Raw genomic sequence first — 20,049 nt, 5'->3', positions numbered from 1 at the left:
GTTCTTTCAACTTCATAACCTCGGTAAGGAGTAAAGCGATAATCCTTGAATTATGTAACTTTCAAGGAAAAGGAAACAACAGTTAATACTATTTCCCAATATCATTCGCGTAAAAGGCCTACCTACCTCTCAGTTTTTGTACTCCTACCTCTCCTCCCTTTTTAAGATTGGTACAATCAAAAGGTTCCATGAAATACTTTAAAAATATATAAAACATGTAATTTCCAATTTTTTTATTGTTGCCTATATTTTTAAATACCTCAACTAAAATAGTTTCTACTGCATAAGTTCCTATTGGTGATTTCCACTGTCGTGTGTTTGATTAGGATTGTATTGTTATTTGTACCTCAATATTTTTCAGAGAAAAGAAAAGCAGATTTCACTGAAAATTTATCTAAAGTGAAAAAGGACTGAAATGACTTGGGGGAAAAACATACTGAAAGTCATTTGCAATGAAAATAAGGAAAAAAAAAGGGGTGGGTGGGGAGATCCTCTTTTTTTTTTTTTTTTTTTGCTGAGGAAGATTCGCCCTGAGCTAACATCTGTGCCAATTGCCCTCTATTTTATATGTGGGTCACCACAACACCACAACAACATGGCCACCACTGAGTGTCATAGGTCTGTGCCTGGGAACCCAGGCTGCCAAAGAGGAGCGTGCTGCACTTATCCACTAGGCCACAGCACTGGCCCCCAAGAGAGATCATTTTATTTATTTATTTATTTTTTTTTGAGGAAGATCAGCCCTGAGCTAACATCTGCTGCCAATCCTTCTCTTTTTGCTGAGGAAGACTGGCCCTGAGCTAACATCTGTGCCCATCTTCCTCTACTTTACACGTGGGACACCTACCACAGCATGGCTTGCCAAGCGGTGTCGTGTCCACACCTGGGATCCAAACCAGCGAACCCTGGGCCACCAAAGCAGAACATGCACACCCAACCGCTGTGCCACCGGGCTGGCCCCATGAGATCCTTTTAAAAGCACCCAGAAGAGTGAATGAAAGGCAGTAAAGGGATTTCGCCTGCAGGTATTAATCCAATGCTGAGATCTCAGTTATCAGCAATAGAAGGCGTTTTTGTCTCAACTGATACCCTCACACACACAGGTACCGCATTGGCCCAGAGAGGGTACAGAGCCTTGTCCAGTGTCACAACTAGTGAAGAAAGGGTAGAACTTAGCACGAGTTCCTTTGAGTCCAGGGCCTCAGCTCTGTTCAGGACTCCATGCTGTCGCCTAGGTTTAGGGCATATTTGGTTTCCTTTAGCTCTTCAATTCAAGCTTGAAACTCACTTGTCAAAGTGAATTCAAAGGTGCACGTCCAGAGATATTTTGGTTTTAGAAAGCTCCAGAGAAGTGGGCAGTGATGAGCTGTCTTCCGGGAGCCAGTGAGGGTCCCCTTTAAAGCATGAATGGCTCTGCTTTGCGGTATTTGAACAGAAGAGCAAATGGCCTTCAAGTGAAGGTATCACATTCACGGGGTACAGGCCTGTGCATCTGAATCCAGCACAGCATCCTCATAAACTACACTGGATGAAAAAAAAACAACTTGTAAACAACGTTTGGACTAAGTGTTGCTTCTTTCCAAGATGCTGCAACAGTCACAATGGCACAGGCATAACTGTGGAAAATCCAAGTCAGAAAGATTCTAAGACTTAAGTCAACAAAGAAAATCAAGAGCGATCTAAGTTTATGCTCCCAAATGTGGGATAAGGGAAAAAATACAAATACTACTTACAGAAACCTTACAGAGAGGAAGGAAATAGCAGGTAAGGATACACAAATCAAAGGAAAAGAAAAAGGTGTCATGGGGGCTTTTAATCTTCTCACTGTGAACTTCAACCCGGCACGGTCAGAGCAAGCTTTGTGCTCCCGCAACTAGCTAACAAATTTCTCTTTAGCTAAACTCCAAGTATCTAAGAGCCTGATTAGAGCTCCTCCAAATACATAAGTTAACATTAGCACACTACGAAAATAAAACACCATCCAACCACTTGTGCATGCATCCATCTTTTCAGCTATTATTCCAAGTCAAAAGAGCCCAGTCTTTACCAGGACCAGAACCACAAATACTGCCTAGAATGACAGGTTTTACAATCAATCTTACACTTTCTTCATGAATAATTTTCTCAGAAGTAATTTAAGTCAAAACATACAGTTTATCAAATTCACTGTTTTAAAAATATCTGTTTATAGTTCATCTCCCCAGTGTGATTGTGAACATTTTAGGGTAGCCCATGGTGTCCCTGTAACAGGTTGATGAAACCCAAAACTGAGTTTTCAAACTCTAAGTCTAGGGTCCTTCCACTGCACCACAGGAGAGGGTCAAAGAAGAAAAGCCAGCCTTCCTCCATACCCGGCTACACACCAATCCTATCACCTCAGCCAATGATCCCACAGATGTGAGCCTGAGAGAAGAGGTGCGTCCAAGGAAGGCACCCACACTACTGGAAAGGCAAAGTAAGAAGCAGATCCCACTGTTGGTGGGGACATGACTACTATATCCAGAAAACAGCCTGTACAAAATCTACTGACTCTGGATACAGGCTCCTCATCTCTCCTAGGTGCATAAATTTCAGGGCCCATAGGCCTACTTAGTGTAGCTAAGGCTCTTGGTTACACAAAAGGGAGCTGGTTATTTTCGTATAATAGAGAGAGTACACCCAACACTCTTGACAAGCTTTATACTCTTGGTTTCGTATTCCAGCTCTATAACTGACTCACTCTCTGAACCTCAATTTCCGCAACAGGAAAAAGGGGGTGATAACACCTCCTCTCAAAGTCACTGTAAGCAGAATGTCCAGTTCTGTGCCTGGCAAACAGAGCTCAACAAAGACTGGTCTCCGTCCTACTGACCTCTCTGCTCAGAATACTTTCTTGCTTGTTGTCTGCATTCCTGGGTCAAAATCCACTTCTTATAAACCCCCTAAATGTCCTAACCAAGTACCACGTATGACCCCACTGCCGTGTAGATTATTAAAATCATCCTGTGTGTGTGGTTCTGATAATGCCGAAATTTAATACTCCGAATTTAATCTGCTGCTCAGTGTGATCTACAAACCGGGAGCGTCAGTATCACCTGGAAGTGTGTCTGAAAGGCAGACTCTCAGGCCCCACCCAGACATACAGAGTCAGAATTTACGAGATCCCCACGTGGTATGTTTATGTCTGAAAGTGTGAGAAACACTGTTCTATAACACACATGGACATTCAGTAAGTCAGAGTCTATTCACACTCTAAGCAATCAATTGTGGCATTTCTGCTGGTGGTGGTGCTCTAGGAATCTTTATTCAGGTAGAAAGCAACTAGCGACCAAGGTATTTTCACTGGAAGGACAGGATAATTGTACACTTCTTACTTTGTGCCTTCTGAGTTTAAAACAATGATGCACTAAGTACACTGGCTTTTAAGGCAATATTTAAATCTTCTATATTAATGCAATCTTTGTTATAATTAACAAGTGCTCTGAATATAATTAGTGATATAAGAATTTCTGATTATATATAAACTAATAAATAAGATTAGGAAGGATACTTTCAATGTAGTAACTTCTGGTTACCAGGATGCAACACATACAGATTGATTAGTAATAAGCTTCCACACTGAATGCCCTCAACACAGGATGAGCAAGTGCTAAAGCGCATCTGTTCCTAATGCACACTGTGACTCTGTGCATGTGCCTTCCCCTCCCCATCAACTTTCTTCATATTTTTTAGTTCTTTCCAGTTATATGTGAAAGTACAATTTTTAAATGCTGCTGAAAGTAAAATTTACGACCCAAATTCCTAAAATGAATCACCAAATGCTGGATGAGGGAAACTGGTAACTTTGTGTATCAGGAAACAAAACCAATCTGAGTGAGTCATCTCTGTGATCATAGATAACACAGCCACAGGCAGGGCTTGGCGCAAACAAATGGCTACAGCAATCACATGCCAGAATCTCGCATTTAATGGTTTCTCACATTAAAATGCATCAGTCAGCTCTATGAAACCAGGAAGTGGAACCCAGGACATCACATAAACACCCCACTCTCTTGAGTTTGGTATTTTTCATCATTCTGCTCTAAGTGTATCTCAACGTTTGACAGAAACACAAAAATGAAGGTGATGGTTTGTCCAGAGGTAAGCAGGAAGGTAAAAGCTAGCTAACATGACAGGGCATCTGAAATGTTTCATAAGAAAATTTCAATGCTTTTTGGAGGCCTATTTATTGAGGCCTTTGATCCAAAATGAAAAAGGTGATCAGAAGTTGGCAAATGCCTCAAAAAATGTAACGGAGGAAGTGTAATAGGCTCAAGAAGCCGAAAAGCCCGTGAGCATCTGATTCCGCGCACAATCTGTACACATGCTTTTTCTCAGGTACTCCAAGCTTGAAAGAGAAGATGAGTGGGAGGGGAACTCACACCACATAGCACTGCCACCTAGATGCTACCCCTTGCACACACCAGCAAACTCCTCCAGAGTGAAGAGCCAGTTGAAGCCCTGGACTGGGGGATATATGGCAGGACCAGCCCTGCCCCATGTTGGCCATGCTCAACACAGGGATAATGCAAGCACCCAGGCTGTGTTTTTCAAAAGGGGGTATTTCCAGTTATCACCACAAACCCATTAGCAGGCAGAGCGCCATGGAAACATTACTTAAACAGATGATATGAGCTCTTGTATCCACAATATAAGCACTTTCCTCTGAAACATTAGAGACCAGTTGGGGGCAATGGCAAAGACCCTCAGGCCCCTGCCTTCATAAGACCCCTCCCAAAGTAAAAAAAAAAATCTATAATTTCTGAAATAAGAACGAGATAAAATACCCCCATCGAGCCCCATGCCCACCCCCATCATTTGCATGAAGCATACACTACCTCATAATGAAGGGAATAAAAGGGGCCATGCTGAGAGCAGAAGAGGTGCCGTCCATCGGGGAAGGGTAGAGCCTCCCCAACACCAACAGCAAGAGGAACATGCTTGGGTGCCGGTTGAGTTCTCCCATGTCACTGAAAAAAATCATTGGACAGAAAAGATGAAAATTTAAGAGGTGACGCACTATCTTCAAAAATTTTTCTGATTAAGTAACTATGTATGTAATGTGCAACTCTCTATGATCAAGGGATAGTTTTCCCTTTTCGGCCTTCCTCCACTTCCTATATTCCAAATGTGCAGATAAGGAGGAACTACTGGCAATCAGATTGGGGCTTTTGCACATGATTCTCTCCTTAAAGCTAATCAACTGATAATCGAGTCTGCTGCTTTGATTTGAGCTGTTCATACAGCAGAGAGGTGCCTGTTCCACAGCATGAAATTCGAAACTTTCAACATCCAAACCTACCTAAGACGGCATGGACAGTCACTTATAGGGCCAGAAAATCCTGTTGGTACAAATTACTAATGTGAGGAAATGTATCACAAGCAGAAGTAAAACTGATGTTATTTTATTTTCTCATTACAAACAACTAGTATAAATTCATACCAAGTGCAAAACTTACTAGAAAAATAAAAAAATCACATGTTCTAAGATGCCTATACCAAAAATTCCACTACCAGCTACAGAATGTAATTAAAAGGATAATGGTGAACTTTTCTATCTGCCCTGATCAGACTGGAAGCCCTCTTAATGGCTTTATTTCGTGTTTCCAGGGTCACTGGCCATCTTTGCTCAGGTAAACCAAGTACCATTTCTGATCAGAGGAGACCAGATTAGTCAGTTAACTGCTGTAGTTTCACAATGGTCAGCTGTAACAGGCCAGTAATAAAAAATGAGAGGTGTATATTAAAGTAAACTTAATATGTAAACACACAGATTTTTAAATATAATAGGAAGAAAATGATTCTCAACAGAAAAAATCACCATGTGCTTCTAAGAAGTTTGTTCCTGTACAAAACTACAAACAAGGGGCCAGCCCGGTGGCATAGCAGTTAAGTGCACAAGTTCCACTTCTTGGCAGCCCAGGCTTCACCGGTTTGGATCCCAGGTACGGACATGGCACTGCTTGGCAAAAGCCATGCTGTGGTAGGCGTCCCACATATGAAGTAGAGGAAGATGGGCATGGATGTTAGCTCAGGGCTAGTCTTCCTCCGCAAAAAGAGGAGGATTGGCAGTAGTTAGCTCAGGGCTAATCTTCCTAAAAAAAACTACAAATAAGATTAAATTTGACAAAATTTACAATAAAACAGGACTTTAAAAATATAATACAAAAACAGGATTTTATACAACTTTTCAGGTACAAATCTGCTATAGAGAATTAGGCAACATCATGTTTTAAAGAAGCACTTAAAAAAAAATCCATCTCTGTACAAGGAAGGAGTTAATTAAAAACTGTTGCCTGGAGGGGAAATCTCCATTAATAACTAATTCACATCCTTGATTTCACTTTTCCCCACCCTATTCTCTTCTCACCTTTCCACAGTATTGGCTACAGCTTCCAACTGCTTGAGAAGAAAGGGATAGAGTTCCGGGAAACGAGAGAAAAATTCACTCCCTGTCATTCTGTGGAGGGAGGGGAAAAAAAAGATAAATTATATCATTTATTTCCTTTGATTTGATAATAAAGCCTTTTTATTTATGTTTTTTAAAGAATAATGAAATAAAGTTAAGAACAAAACCTACATCTGAATAATGTAATAATCAATAGAAACAACACATTTAATTTTCATTTTGGATGTGCTGTTAAATGCATGGAATTTTATCTCAAAATTTAAGATTATGTATATTTACAAATATTTGATCTCAAATTGTGTCAGGGAGGAAATATGTAAATTGTGAAAATGCCAAGTTTCCACAATTGATTTGGACTACGAATCTGGTCAACACGTGACTGACTGAGACTGCCTCAGCTTCAGTAATAAGGGCAGGTCTAGAACAAGGTTTCTCAAAGACGGCAGCAGTGACATTCTGGACTAGATAATTCTTTGTTGTGGGGGACTGTCCCATGCACTGCAGAATGTTTAGCAGCCTCTGTAGCTTCTACCCACTAGATGCCAGTAGTACAACACCTCCCCCGAAGTCATGACCATCAAAAGTGTCTCCAGACATTGCCATATGCACTCTGAGGGAAAAAAGATCCCCAGTTGAGACCCGCTGGTCTGGAGTCTGGTTATCAGAAGTACAGAGTTGGCATGTGAGGGGCTGGAGATCTAATCCCACCTGACACCTGTGAGGATTACCTTTGTCATCTTTATAAACACTACTCTTGAACTCTGACAAGATCCTAAAAATAGTTCCTCAGACTGTACAACTGACCAAAAAGCTCAAGCTAAATACACTATTTAGTTAAATATTCTGTCTCCATAACTATTAAAGAACTACTCTGAAGGGGTGGCATAAATATTTCCTAACTTGCCCCCTCTTAGCAACTCTAGATGTATGCTCCCATCAACGGAGACCCAAAATAAGATTATTTTTTAAAACTGAGGTATATTTTACACACAATGAAGTGCTCAAACCTTAAGTGTAACATTTGATCAGTTTTCACACATGCATACACTCATGCAATGTACATTCCTATGAAGACTCAGAAAATGTCCTTCATCTGAGTAAGTTTTCTTGTGTCCCTTCCCAGTCAACTCTCAGTCTCCAACTTCCAATCCCCAATCATGATTTGATTTCTATCATCACAATTTGGTTTTGTCTACTCTAGAATTTCACATAAATGTAAATACATTACATAATTTTTTGTGTTTGGCTTTTTTCAGTCAGCATAAAATGTTTATCAGATTCACCCACGGCATTCAATGTATCAATAGTTTAATTCTTTTTTCTGTTGAGTAGTATTCCATTGTATGAATACACAAATTTGTTTATTCATTCTCCTCTTGACAGACATGGGCTATTTCCATGTGTTGGCTATCATGAATAAAGCTGCTATGAACATTCTTGTACCAGGGTTTTTGGGGACATATGTTTTCATTTCTCTTGGATAAATACCTGAGAATGAAAGTGCAGTATGTTTAACATTTTCAGAAACTGACAGTTTTCCAAATTAATTATAGCATTTTACACTCCCAACAACAAAGAGTAACAGCTCTAGTGGCTCTAAATCCTTTCCAACATTTGCTGTTGTCTTTCTTCTTCCACTTTAGCCATCCCTGTGGATACGTAATGGTATCTCCTGGTGATTTTCATTTGTATTTCTTTGATGACTAATGACATTAAACACTTTTTATGTGCTTTGGTCATTGGTATGGCCTTTTGTAAAGTATCTATTCAAGATTTTTGTCCATTTTTTAATTAAGTTGCTTGTTTCCTTTGCCATATAAATGTATTGCATGTACTTTCTCCTAGTTTGTGGCTTGCCAATTTATTTTCTTAATAATGCCTTTCGATGAGAAGTTTTAAAATTTTGATGCAGTCCAATAAATGGATCAATTTTTTTCTTTTATGATTCATAATTTCTATGGCCAAAGAAATCTTTGCCTATCTCAACATCACAAAGATATTGTTTCCTTCTAGAAGTTTTATAGTTTTAGCTTTTATGTTGGGGTCTATGATCCATCTCAAATTAATTTTTGTGTACGGTGTGAGGCAGAGGTCAAAGTTCTTTGTTTTCCTACATTTGTGTATCACATTTTTAACAGGGAGATGCCGTAAGAAAAGATATATGCCTTAAATAGGAGAAATGTGCCATGTTCGTGAGAAGAAGATTCAATATTATAAAGATGAAATTCTCCCCAAGTTCAATGCAATTGCAATAAAAATAGTAATTGTGTGTGTGCATGTCTGTAACTGTACAATCGGGTTCTAAAATGTATATAAGATGCACCAATGGCCAAGAATGGCAAAGATAATCTTGAAGAACAACAAGGTTGGAAGACTCACACAATCAAGCAGCTAGAAATATTATAAAACTTTAGTCATTAGAACATTGTGGTGACAAGCAGGCAGTGAAATAGAATAGAGAGCACAGCAACACACACACATACATATACGAAAACTTGACTTATGAAAGAGCTGGTACTGCAGGTGATAGTACCATGAAGATCATAGGTGCTGTGATAACTAATTATCCACACAGACAAAATTAAAATTGGACTCTAAACTTCTACTATATACAAAATTAAATTCCAGACTTAGAAGTAAAAAGTAAAACAGCTAAACTCTTTAAAAGACTATAGAGAATAGAATTTATTGAACAAGACCCAAAAAGCATCAACTAGTAGGAAAATTGATATTCAACTACATCAGTTAATATGTATTTTTAAATTCTGTACACACAAAATAATGAAGAAAAATACAAAATAATATATGCACAAAGTATTTTTGGATGAGGAAAAGTATGAAATGTTCTGGAATAAGAGATAGTTAAGAGACTAGGAGACTTAAAAGGCATGTGAGACTAAAAACAACTAAACGCCACATGTGGACCTTGTCTGGATGCTGAGTGTAACAAACCAACTACAAAGAGACATTTCTAAGAAAATTAGGAAAATCTGAATATAGATATGATAACAGCATGGTGGTATTTCTTTTTAAACTCTCCTATCAATCAGTACTGCATACTGAAGTATTTACAGGAAAAATGGCATGGTGTCTGCGACCTCTTTTCAGGTGGGCAAGAAATCGATAAAGCAAGATTGGCAAAATGTTGATAATTGTTGAAGTTGAGTGATGGATATAAAGGGGTTAGTTATACTAGTCTCTTCACTTTGTGTTAAAAATTCCCATAATAAGTTTTTTAAAAATTAAAAAATAAAAATTTTTATTTGACAAGCCATAAATGGGGAGAAAATGTGTAATACATGTAACTGAAAATTACATAATTAGTATTCAGAATATATGAAGAACTCCAGTGAATCAATAAGTACAAAGCAAACAACTCAAAATAAAAATGGACAAAATCTATCAAAATACAATTCACAGAAGATAACATTAGTGGCCAATAAACATAAGAAAAGACGTTCAACTATACCGAAGGACCATTTTATAGTTTGGCAAAGATTAAAAAGTTTGACAATACCAAAGTATTGGAATTTTCAGACATTGTTTGATGGAAATGAAAATCACTACAACAATTTTGAAAAATAATATGGCATTTTCTTGAAGGCTACAGATGTTTACCTAGTGACTCAGAAATGCTATTCCCAGGTAAATGGCCTAAAAAACTCTCAGACATGGGCACCAGAAGGCTTTTGCAGGCATATGCACAGCAGCCACAAGTCTATCAACCGCAGAGTGAATAAACTGTGGTACACTCACACAATGGAATAATGTACAGCTGTAAATCTGAATGAACCACAGACACACGCAACAACACAGATGAATCTCAGGAACATAAAGTTAAGTGAAAAAAGCAAGTCACAGAAGAATATATGCAATATAATCCTTCTATATAAAGTTTACAACAAAGTACCATTAAATAATATATTTTTTAGTGAAACAAATTTATGTGATAAAAAAATGAAAAGCAAAGGAATAAATAAAAACAAAAGTGACAGAATAATCACTTCTTTCCAAGGGGAAAAGAAAGAAAATGGGATTAGGGAGGAACATATAAGGGGCTTCAAAAGTAATGTTCCATTTCTTAAGCCAGGTGGTGAATCCAAAAGTGTTTATTGCATAGTTACTCTTTAAATCTTATGCACACTTTATTAATTTTCTTTTGTACCTATTTCATATCCAGTAAAATCAAAATTTTTTTTAAAAAAGAGAAAGTCCATACTTCATTCCAAATTATAGATTTATTGAACATTTTATGTAAAATTGTACTCATTTCCTTTTTTACTTATTAGATATTTTTATGGAAAAAAATAATAAGTGCAAATGTTAAAAGAAACCCACTAGACCCCCCAGTGCCTCTTCATTGAAAACTATGCAAAAGTATCTTAGCTTTCCTTTAAAAAAAATTCAGTGCTTACAAGTACATACTTTTAGTTTGGCTTTTTTCTTCCACAAATATGCATATTATATAGACTGTTGTGTACCTTGATTTCTTTTCATCTAAACTACATCTGTGAAATCATTCAATATCAGGCACACCGATCTATTTCTTTCCATTTAATGGCTGCAGAGTAATCCACCGTATGGGTGAGTGTAAATGATTTAATCCCTGATGACAGGCCTTTTAGTTGCCCAGTCTCTTGCTGTTATAAATGATGAATATGCAAATTTCCTTGTTAATAAACTGCAATTTGGGTTTTGCAGGGTCAATGTTTTACATAGAAAGAAGGCAAAACCATTCCACTACAGGCTATTGGTACATTCTTTACCATCTCCCAAAAAACTGGTTAAGAACACCAGTTTCCATTTCTAGTGGAATCACTCAAAGGTAAAACTGTATGAGTTCAGTAATGGGACCCCTTAGTATACCCGCTCATACAGAATCTCTCCATCTACACCACAAAATCTCGTGGATACATCTTCTTGAGGAATCAGTTATTAATTTCCAGGAGAGTAATTCCTTAGTGGCCTGATATATCTTGATGGAGTCAGAAAGACAAGTATTCTCACTTAAGCGACAGTATGATTGTATTACTATGATCTAGAAACTGCCTTGATAAATAACTGGCTCTGCTGTCCACAATACTGCCAGAGGAAAGAGCTATGGAACTACTATTCTAAAATTCAACTAATTGTTTTAACTGAATTAAAGCTAATTGTCCCAAACAGCAAAATTACCTGTTACCTTAGCAAACATTTACCAACTAGTCTATCTTGGAGGATGTATGAAGAAGGTACATTACTCAAAGCCAAACATTTGGTAAATGTTTTAACTAATTGTTCTTAATCGCTTGGTGGGCTTTGACTACATCTGTTAAAAAATATTCTGTTAAAATTATTATGTCTATGCTTAATGGTGTGGGACTTTGAAGCATCAACTGTACATCTGTCAGGGTTTCAGAAAAACGAAAATTATTTTCTAAGGAGAATTTTGATCTTGCTCAGGTACTCTGAGTATACAGGAGATGCCTTTCTAGGCTAGCATTCTTAGGCTCCACAATCCTGTTAAGAGAATGTTGACCCTATTTCTGCTTCTGCTCACGTGAAAGGCCAGGGCTGCAATTCACTGCAAACACAGAAGAGTTGAGCTCCATGTACTGGCCAGGTAGCATCATCTCAAATCTGTATCAACAAGGGCTGCTAAAGACTTGCCTAAATATTTATGGAGTGCTTCCTGAAGGATGTGCAACATTAACAATTCCTGTGTATTATAAAACAGAGCCTAAAAAGGTCAGGCATAGGTAGATATGAGAATTATCTGAGGGGCTTATCACACTTCACTCACCCCTGATTCTCAATTATACCGAAAGGTCTACAGTATCTTGAATCCAGAATTTTGGCCACTAATACATTAATTCCAGCCCTCAATTAACTAATGACTACATTTTATGGTTATACTGAGTGGAGAATCACCATTTATAACAGTGCCTCTATGTGAAGGCAGTTCATAGGTTTTGGGCTGCTCGTATAGCTCTGTAATCTGGTTTTATTTTAAAAGGCAAATGGGCAAAGGACTTGAATAGACATTTTCCAAAGATGACATACAGATGGCCAACAGGTACATAAAAAGATGCTCAACGTCAATAATCATCAGGGAAATGCAAATCAAAACCACAACGAGATACCACCTCACACCTGTCAGAATGGCTATTATCAAAAAGACAAAAAATAAGTGTTCGTGAGGATGTAGAGAAAAGGAAACCTTTGTACACTGTTGGTGGGAAGTAAATTGGTGCAGACACTATGGAAAACAGTAGGGAGGTTCCTCAAAAAATTAAAAATAGAACTACCTTACAATCCAGCAGTTCTACTTCTGTGTATTTATCCAAAGAAAACAAAAACACTAATTTGAAGAGATATATGCAGTCCAACGTTCACTGCAGCATTATTTACAATAGCTGAGATATGGAAGCAACCTCAGTGTCCATTGATAGATGAATGGATAAAGAAGATGTGGAATATATATACACACACATATCCACAAATACATAAAAATGGAATATTACTCAGTTATAAAAAAGAATGAAATTTTGCCATTCGAGACAACATACATGGACCTAGAGGGTATTATGCTAAGTGAAATAAGTCAAAGACAAATACCATATGTCGCTTATATGTGGAATCTAAGAAACAAAACAAAAAAACAAACAAACCAAACAGAAACAGACTCTTAGATACAAGAATCAAACTAGTGGTTACCAGAGAGAGGAGGGGTTGGGGGGCAGGCAAAACAGGTGAAGGGGATTAAGAGGTACAAACTTCCCATTATAAAATAAATAAGTCATGGGGATGTAATGGATAGCATAGGAAACATAGTCAATAAAATTGTAATAACTTTGTGTGGTGACAGATGGTAACTAGACTAATTATGGCATCATTTCATAATGTATATAAATATTGAATCACTATGATGTATACCTGAAACTAATAGGAAATAGTATGGCAATTATACTTCAACAAAAAATAAATAAATAAATAAAAGGCCAAGGTCATGGAACCATTTTAGTCCATATTTGAATCTCCCCCTAAATCCTAGAACATGTGAGTTTTACCTCCTATTTGCTATTTAATCAAAACTGTAGTGTGATCATATTTTTCTCAAGAAAGTAGAAAATATATATTTTTTAAATACCTATATACTTCATGGTGAGTACTGTGCTAGGTCCTATGGGAGATACTATGAGACAATATAAGATAGTCATTGCTCTTGGAGATGAAAATCTGGTTAGGAAGATGAGGCGTATATAGAGAATATAACTAATAATGTAAGGCAAACTAGTGTAAGGGCCAAATAAATGATGGAGTTGGAGAAGATATCATTAGGGTCTGGAGAGGTTAGGGAAAGTTTTGTGGGAAACATGGAAACCAACAGAAGTCTGGAAAAATTGGTAAGGATGGATTAAAAAGGAGAGAAGATAGCATAGAAGGAGTGGGTAGGTACAGGAACCAAGTGGGTAGATAAGTTGGCTGGATCAAAAGAGGACTCCATGACAAGAGAAGGTAGAAAAGGCAGAATGGTATACAATTTTTTAGATATTTGAATGTCAGACTAAGCGGCTTTGCCTATGTCTAACAGGCACTGCAAGTTTCTGAACAGGAGAGAAATGTGACAAGAGCAAACAGACTAGACTAGAGAGAAGAGAAACGTGGTGACCCAAGGGATAGTCACTAAATGTGTACATTTTCACTTCAACTAGAGCATAAATATCTATAGGTAAGGGACCATATCTATACTTTCTTGCATCTCTCTTGATACACGGCACAATACTATGTAAATGTTGGTTGACTGGTAAATATTTTGGTGATGAATGAATAAATTATATTAGCCAAAGAAAAAATTCTAATATAGTTAACCTTAAACCTATGCCCTATGCCTTTTTTCTTCTCTTAGTGATTGCTACCCATCCAACTGACACCTAATTATCCACTCAAATTCCTAAGCCTGAAACTCCCCCCATATACAATCAACAGGCAAATCTTGCTGTTTCTACCTCTGGAGTATCTGTTGAGTCCACTCCTCTCCATCTCCACCGTTGCCACGCCAAGTGTGACTGCTATTATCTCTTGCCTGTGTCAGCCTCCCACCTGAGCTCTTTGCCTCACATCTTCCCCCTCTGTAATTCTCTGTTGTGGTAAGAATTCTCTTTCTAAAATACAAATTTAATCATGTGACATTGAGAGATTAATGGCTCCCTACTGCTTTTTGGATAAAGTCTAAACTCCTTAGCCTGATTTGCAGGCTAAATCTGCTTAATCTGATTCACTTGTCCAGTTGTTTTTTGCCTTTCCACCTTCACAACCTAGCCATATATAATTTCTTTTGGTTCTATCAATATTCCATGCTCTTTCCAGACTTCAGATCTTGGCAAATGTACCTTCTGCTAGGAACACTTCTTCCCTCCTCTCCCCTAGACTAACTCCAGATAATCCTTCAATTTGGGGCTAAGGGCAACTTCCTCCAGGACACCTTCTCTGATGTCTCAAATCTGGGTTAGGTGTCTGTCAATGGTGTTACACTATAACCTATAATCTCCCCATCATAGCACTTGGAGATATCATACATGAGACTTCCTATGTACTTGCTTATTTCTCCTACCAGATTATACATTCTGCATGGGCAGAGACTATATCTATCTTATTTTTCTACATCAGCACAGGTACTAAGTATGACGCTTAGTTCACAGCTGGTGACTAATAAACAGTTGAGCGAATGAAGCAAAAGGACAGAGTCCTTGACATAGTCAAGGAGAAAAGGAATTATGACTAAGATGGTAACAAATCAATACTTTCTTAAAGTGCGTCATTAGCTATATCTAAGGACATTCAGAATCATCATTGAATTAATAAATTGAGTATCCTGCCAGGGCTTGAAATTTTCTTAAACACAAACACATAAAGCTTGTCTCACTGGTTTGCAAACAGTGCGATTCTAGTTCACCCAAATAAGCAAACAGGCGGACAGGTTACCTCTACAGATATAGCAAGCCCTGGGGGTAAATTCTTCAGTGACAGGTATTTCAAACCTGTTTATCTATGTGGCAAAAAACTAGCCCAGCAACTTTACAAAAACAAGAGACGTGATAACTAAAAAGGAAAAACTGAACCTCTGTAAGTTCAAGCTCTTAGGAAGACAAAAGGAGACCACCAAAACTTGTGAATGGGATAAAACAGGCATAGATGAAAACAAACAAGCCAAGACAGAGGGTGAGAATAAAGCAGCTTTAACCTTGGGACTGTCAGACTACACGACAGGTGAGTTACTCTCAGTTCCGTGAGGCAAGAATTATGCAGGCGCAACTGAGGGGAGGCCCTTGGGGAAACAGAAGCTCCTTGAAGAAATCCACTTGCCTAGCAACAAGAATAAGGTGCCAGGGGCTGGCCTGGTGGCTTAGTGGTTAAGTTCGTGCACTCCGCTTTGGCGGCCTGGGGTTCACGGGTTCAGATCCCAGCTGCGGACCTACACACTGCTCATCAAGCCACGTGGCGTCCCATATGCAAAATAGAGGAAGGCTGGCACAGATGTTTGCTCAGGGACAATCTTCCTCATACACACACAGAAAAATTGGAATAAATGTAAAAAATATTTAAAAGAAGAAGAAGGTGCGAAGAGCACAGAGTGGCTGTGAGCTCCACCAAGGCACTCTTCTGCCTGACATCTTCAGTATTAGACTCCCCCAGAGCCCAGCCAAGGCCTAGAATAGAACAGGCAGGCAAGAGTGATTTACTGAATGAATAAAAATGCCTGCCCGACGTCATTTTGTTTTATTTTAAAAGCTTTTAAAAAATTATTCTAGCACTACTTATTTATTGAGGAAAAATTAGATAATAAAGAACACTGCAAAGAAAAATCTGAAAATCACCTTAAACCCGGCACCTAAAGATAGCTGCCAGTCTTTTTTGATGTCTGTCCATCTACACCTTCCTCTGCCTTATATATTGTTCTATAATCTGCTTTTTACACTTAACAGTATATTAAGAACACTGTTCCATATCGATGTGAACCCATTTTAATGTAGGAGCTTCTGTGCAGTACACTCTCGGTGCTTCTCTTCTGTTTGAACCTACGTCTGGGGCACTAACCCCGAGACCAACCCAGAATGACTCGTCCCCATCTTGGCTGAACCACATGTGGAAGAAAATCCCCACTCCAGCCACGTTCAGACCTTCTCTCTGTCTGCACAGTCCACATCTAATCTCAGGAATGCTGAGTCTAGTTTTTGAGAAAATCTGATCTTTTGCCATTTTGGTAGTCTTTGAAGTCAGCCTGCCATCCAACAGCCTAGAAAAACCTTCACCTGAATCAAGCTTCTATTTCTCTTAGAGATCCTATCCTAAGATCTGTCACACATACAAAAAGTTGAAATGCCAGAAGCACATGCTTCTGAGCTTAACAAAAGCATCTGGAGGAAACTACCATGCAATGAAAAGAAGCATTTGGTGAACCATATTAAAAGTGAAAATAAGGTATCTCTACCCCCAAATTCCTACATACGTATCCTATATCATTCTCAATCATCTCAGCAACAGGATCAACAGAGTCATGTACAAAGGCATAAAAGAGAAAGCTAGAAAAGGCAAGCAACAAGAAGCAGGAGTAAGGAACTGCATAGCAAACAGGAGCAAAGGCAAAGCTTGTGCCCAGTTTTAAAAAAACAGGACTTACTCACAGGCCACGGAACAAACACCATAAACCTGGTCATTAGATGAAAACAAACACTGAAGGCAAAAGTCTGGAGGTTTTTCAAATGGGAACCCAATAAACTATTGAAGTCTACCTGTTCCCCAGATTCTGGCCTATAAAACCACCCCAGAGGAGAGAAATCAGCTAAGGGCCTATGTCTCCTTACCAAAATGATGCTGATGAAAACAGCAAGCTCATCTTAGGAAGAACGGTACCCCAAATGGAAACAAACCTATGAAGAAGACCCAGCAGACACACATTTCAAAGGATGATCAAATGCCAACTAATAAAACAGAAACAACTAATAAAAAGAAATCTGGGTTTGGAATCCCACCAGGAGGACCATCTCTGACTCTGTTCCTAGAATCCTCTCCCCACCTCTGACTGGGGCTGACACCAGCATTTCTCCCTAGAGTAAAGTAGTTAAGAAAGAATGAGTGATTGGATAGAAGAGATGTCAGGGGTTCCAGGGTCAGAATCTCATGCTCAACAAGCACTTGTAATCATTGCAATGGTTCCACCAGGAAGTCCTCCTGTTATTAAATTTCAGGCAAACCATGTAGGAACTTAAAGGAAAGGCATCTTCTTCAGGGCCTCTGTTGTAAATGCAGTGACTGACCAGGTCACCTGCCGGTCTCATTTCCCTTCTTATCCTCTGTAGACAGCCAATGAAAATTCTTGGATTTGTCAAATGCTTTTCCAATGCTTCCTTTAAGGAAATACTTTCCAGGTGCAGAATCTCCCAAACCGCAACATTAGCCATGACTATAGTAGATCCAGGGAGGGAAGTGAAAGGTCCTAGTTCTGGAGGTGCCTTGCCATTCCTCCTGTGAAATCACTGGCCCAGGGGCAGGCCTGGAAATACATTTCCAGTCATTACACAGCCAGTTGGTCAGTAAACGTACATCTCTTGAATTCCTCATGTGTGCAAGGTCCCATGTGGGCAGCTTATATGGATTTTTTTGAGGAAGACTGTCGCTGAGCTAACATCTGTGCCAATCTTCCTCTATTTGTGCACAGGATGCCACCACAGCGTTGCTTGACAAGCGGTTCTAGGTCTGCACCCAGGAGTCCGAACCTGCGAACCCTGGGCTGCTGAAGTGGAGAGCGCAAACTTAACCACTACACCACGGGCCGGCCCTTATATGGTTTTTTTACACCAGAAATTTTTTTCTTAGAAAATGTTCTTGTTGAATCCCGTCATCTATAAAATATCAGAACCAGTCTATCTCCAAAATAGCTAACTCAATAATCATTTTCTGAACAGTTTGTGGGAGACTATTTCCAAAGATGGCTAACAGCAATTCCTCCTAGCCTCCTAACATGTGCATGCTTCTTGAAGGGAGGGTCTCTATGTCCTCTCCCCTGGACTCTAGTCTACCCTGTGATTTCTTCAATCAACAGAAGGCAGCGGAAGTGATGTTCTATCAGTTCTGCCTTAGGCTTCAAGAGGCATGGCAGCTTCTATATTCATTGTCTTGAAGACTTGACTACTCTGCTAGAAAAACGCCCAACTAGCCCACAGTCATTTATGCTCCTAGCTAAGGTTCCAGACATGTGAGTATGAAGCCATCTTGATCATTCCAGCACCAGCTGAGGTCTCAGATGAATGCAGCCACCTGAGTGATCACAGATGCCTCCACATGGTGAAGAAGAACCACCCAGCTGAACCCAGACAACCCACAGAATTGTGAGAAATAATAAATTGTTATTATTTTAAGCTGCTAAATTTTGGAGAGTTTGTTATGCATCAGTAGGTACCTGAAACATAGATAATATCCAAAGCACTAAGTGTGACTCAATGGAAAAGGTATTACTAAATAAGACATGCTGATAACAAGGAATACACAATTTAACTTAACTACTATATTACTTCTCTCACAGTTCTGGAGGCCAGAAATCCGAAATCAGTATCAATGGTCCACAATCAAAATGTCAGCAGGGCACCTCTAGACGCTCAAGGGGAGAATCCAATCCTCACCTCGTAAAGCTTCTGGTGGCTGCTGGTATTCTGTGGCTTGTGGCTGTATTACCCCAACTTCTGCCTCTGTGGCCACACCGTTTTCTCCTTTCTGTCTCTCAAGTCTCCCCCTGCCTCCCTCTTATCGGTGTTTGCATTAGTGCTCACCCAAATAATCCAAGATAATCACCTCATTGCAAGAGCCTTAATTTAATCACATCTGCAAAGACTCCTTTTCCTTAAAAGGTAATATTTACAGGTTCCAGGGGTTAGGACCCGATGTCTTTGGGGAGCCATAATTCTGCCTAGCACAACTGCTAAAACATAACAGTTAAGGCACTCAGAGGCAAGAATGACCATAACTGGTTTATTCCAAGGCAGTTGTTTTCCAAATCTTCAAAGCAACAGACCACTTTTTTCAAATATAATCCCAATATTTAAAACATAAAAACAAAATCAAACCAGAACTGTTCTGGTTGAAGCAGGGTTGAGGTGAGTGGTATCAGTTTGGCCTCCCTCTTATCCCTAGCAAGCACAGGCCCTGATACACCTCTGTGAGCTTGAGAGACCCAGTTAAGAGTTCGAAGGCTCTAGTTTGGAAGACAAAGTGAAACTCAGACAGCTCTCCACACTCCCCACCTCCTACTTGCTATTATTCCCATCTTTCCAACCTCTCTACTTAAAGAAACACACTCCATTCACCACGACCCACTATTCTTTACAACAGTGATTTTATCTGTTTCTTAACATTAACAGTTACTGATGTTTTATTAAAACAAGTTTCAAGTCTGTCTTCTCTCACTAGGAAGTTAGCTCGTTGACACTAAAAAGTTTTGTTTCTGCTCTAATCCCAGCACCTTGAATGGTGCTAGCACACAGGAGACACTCAGTAAATATCTGCTGCCTTCTTACTGTTTTCTTAGAACTCCCTCACAAATCTTGTCCTGATTAAGGATGGGCTGTCTTCTTTTCAACCATAGGGGT

The 20,049-nt window shown here is 39.1% G+C and overlaps 1 protein-coding gene across 5 annotated transcripts in view; it reads right to left on the bottom strand.

Annotated features, from left to right (window-relative positions):
* THADA (THADA armadillo repeat containing) overlaps positions 1-20,049 on the bottom strand; it is a 307,941-nt gene that overhangs the window by 167,542 nt on the left and 120,350 nt on the right. For 4 of the 5 annotated variants that reach the window (XM_070235533.1, XM_001498963.6, XM_070235535.1 and 1 more), the window contains 2 exons: positions 6,389-6,478; positions 4,857-4,988 (listed from right to left, as the gene is read on the bottom strand). The exons of the other annotated variant lie outside the window; for it this stretch is intronic. In XM_070235533.1, coding sequence (XP_070091634.1) covers positions 4,857-4,988; positions 6,389-6,478 — 222 coding nt within the window. The remainder of the gene's footprint in view (positions 1-4,856; positions 4,989-6,388; positions 6,479-20,049) is intronic. 5 annotated transcript variants of the gene reach the window in all.

Source organism: Equus caballus, chromosome 15 (assembly GCF_041296265.1).
Source record: "Equus caballus isolate H_3958 breed thoroughbred chromosome 15, TB-T2T, whole genome shotgun sequence".
NCBI lineage: Eukaryota > Metazoa > Chordata > Mammalia > Perissodactyla > Equidae > Equus > Equus caballus.
The sequence above is the reverse complement of the archived record's forward strand: the minus strand, read 5'-3'. Positions and strand labels throughout refer to the sequence as shown.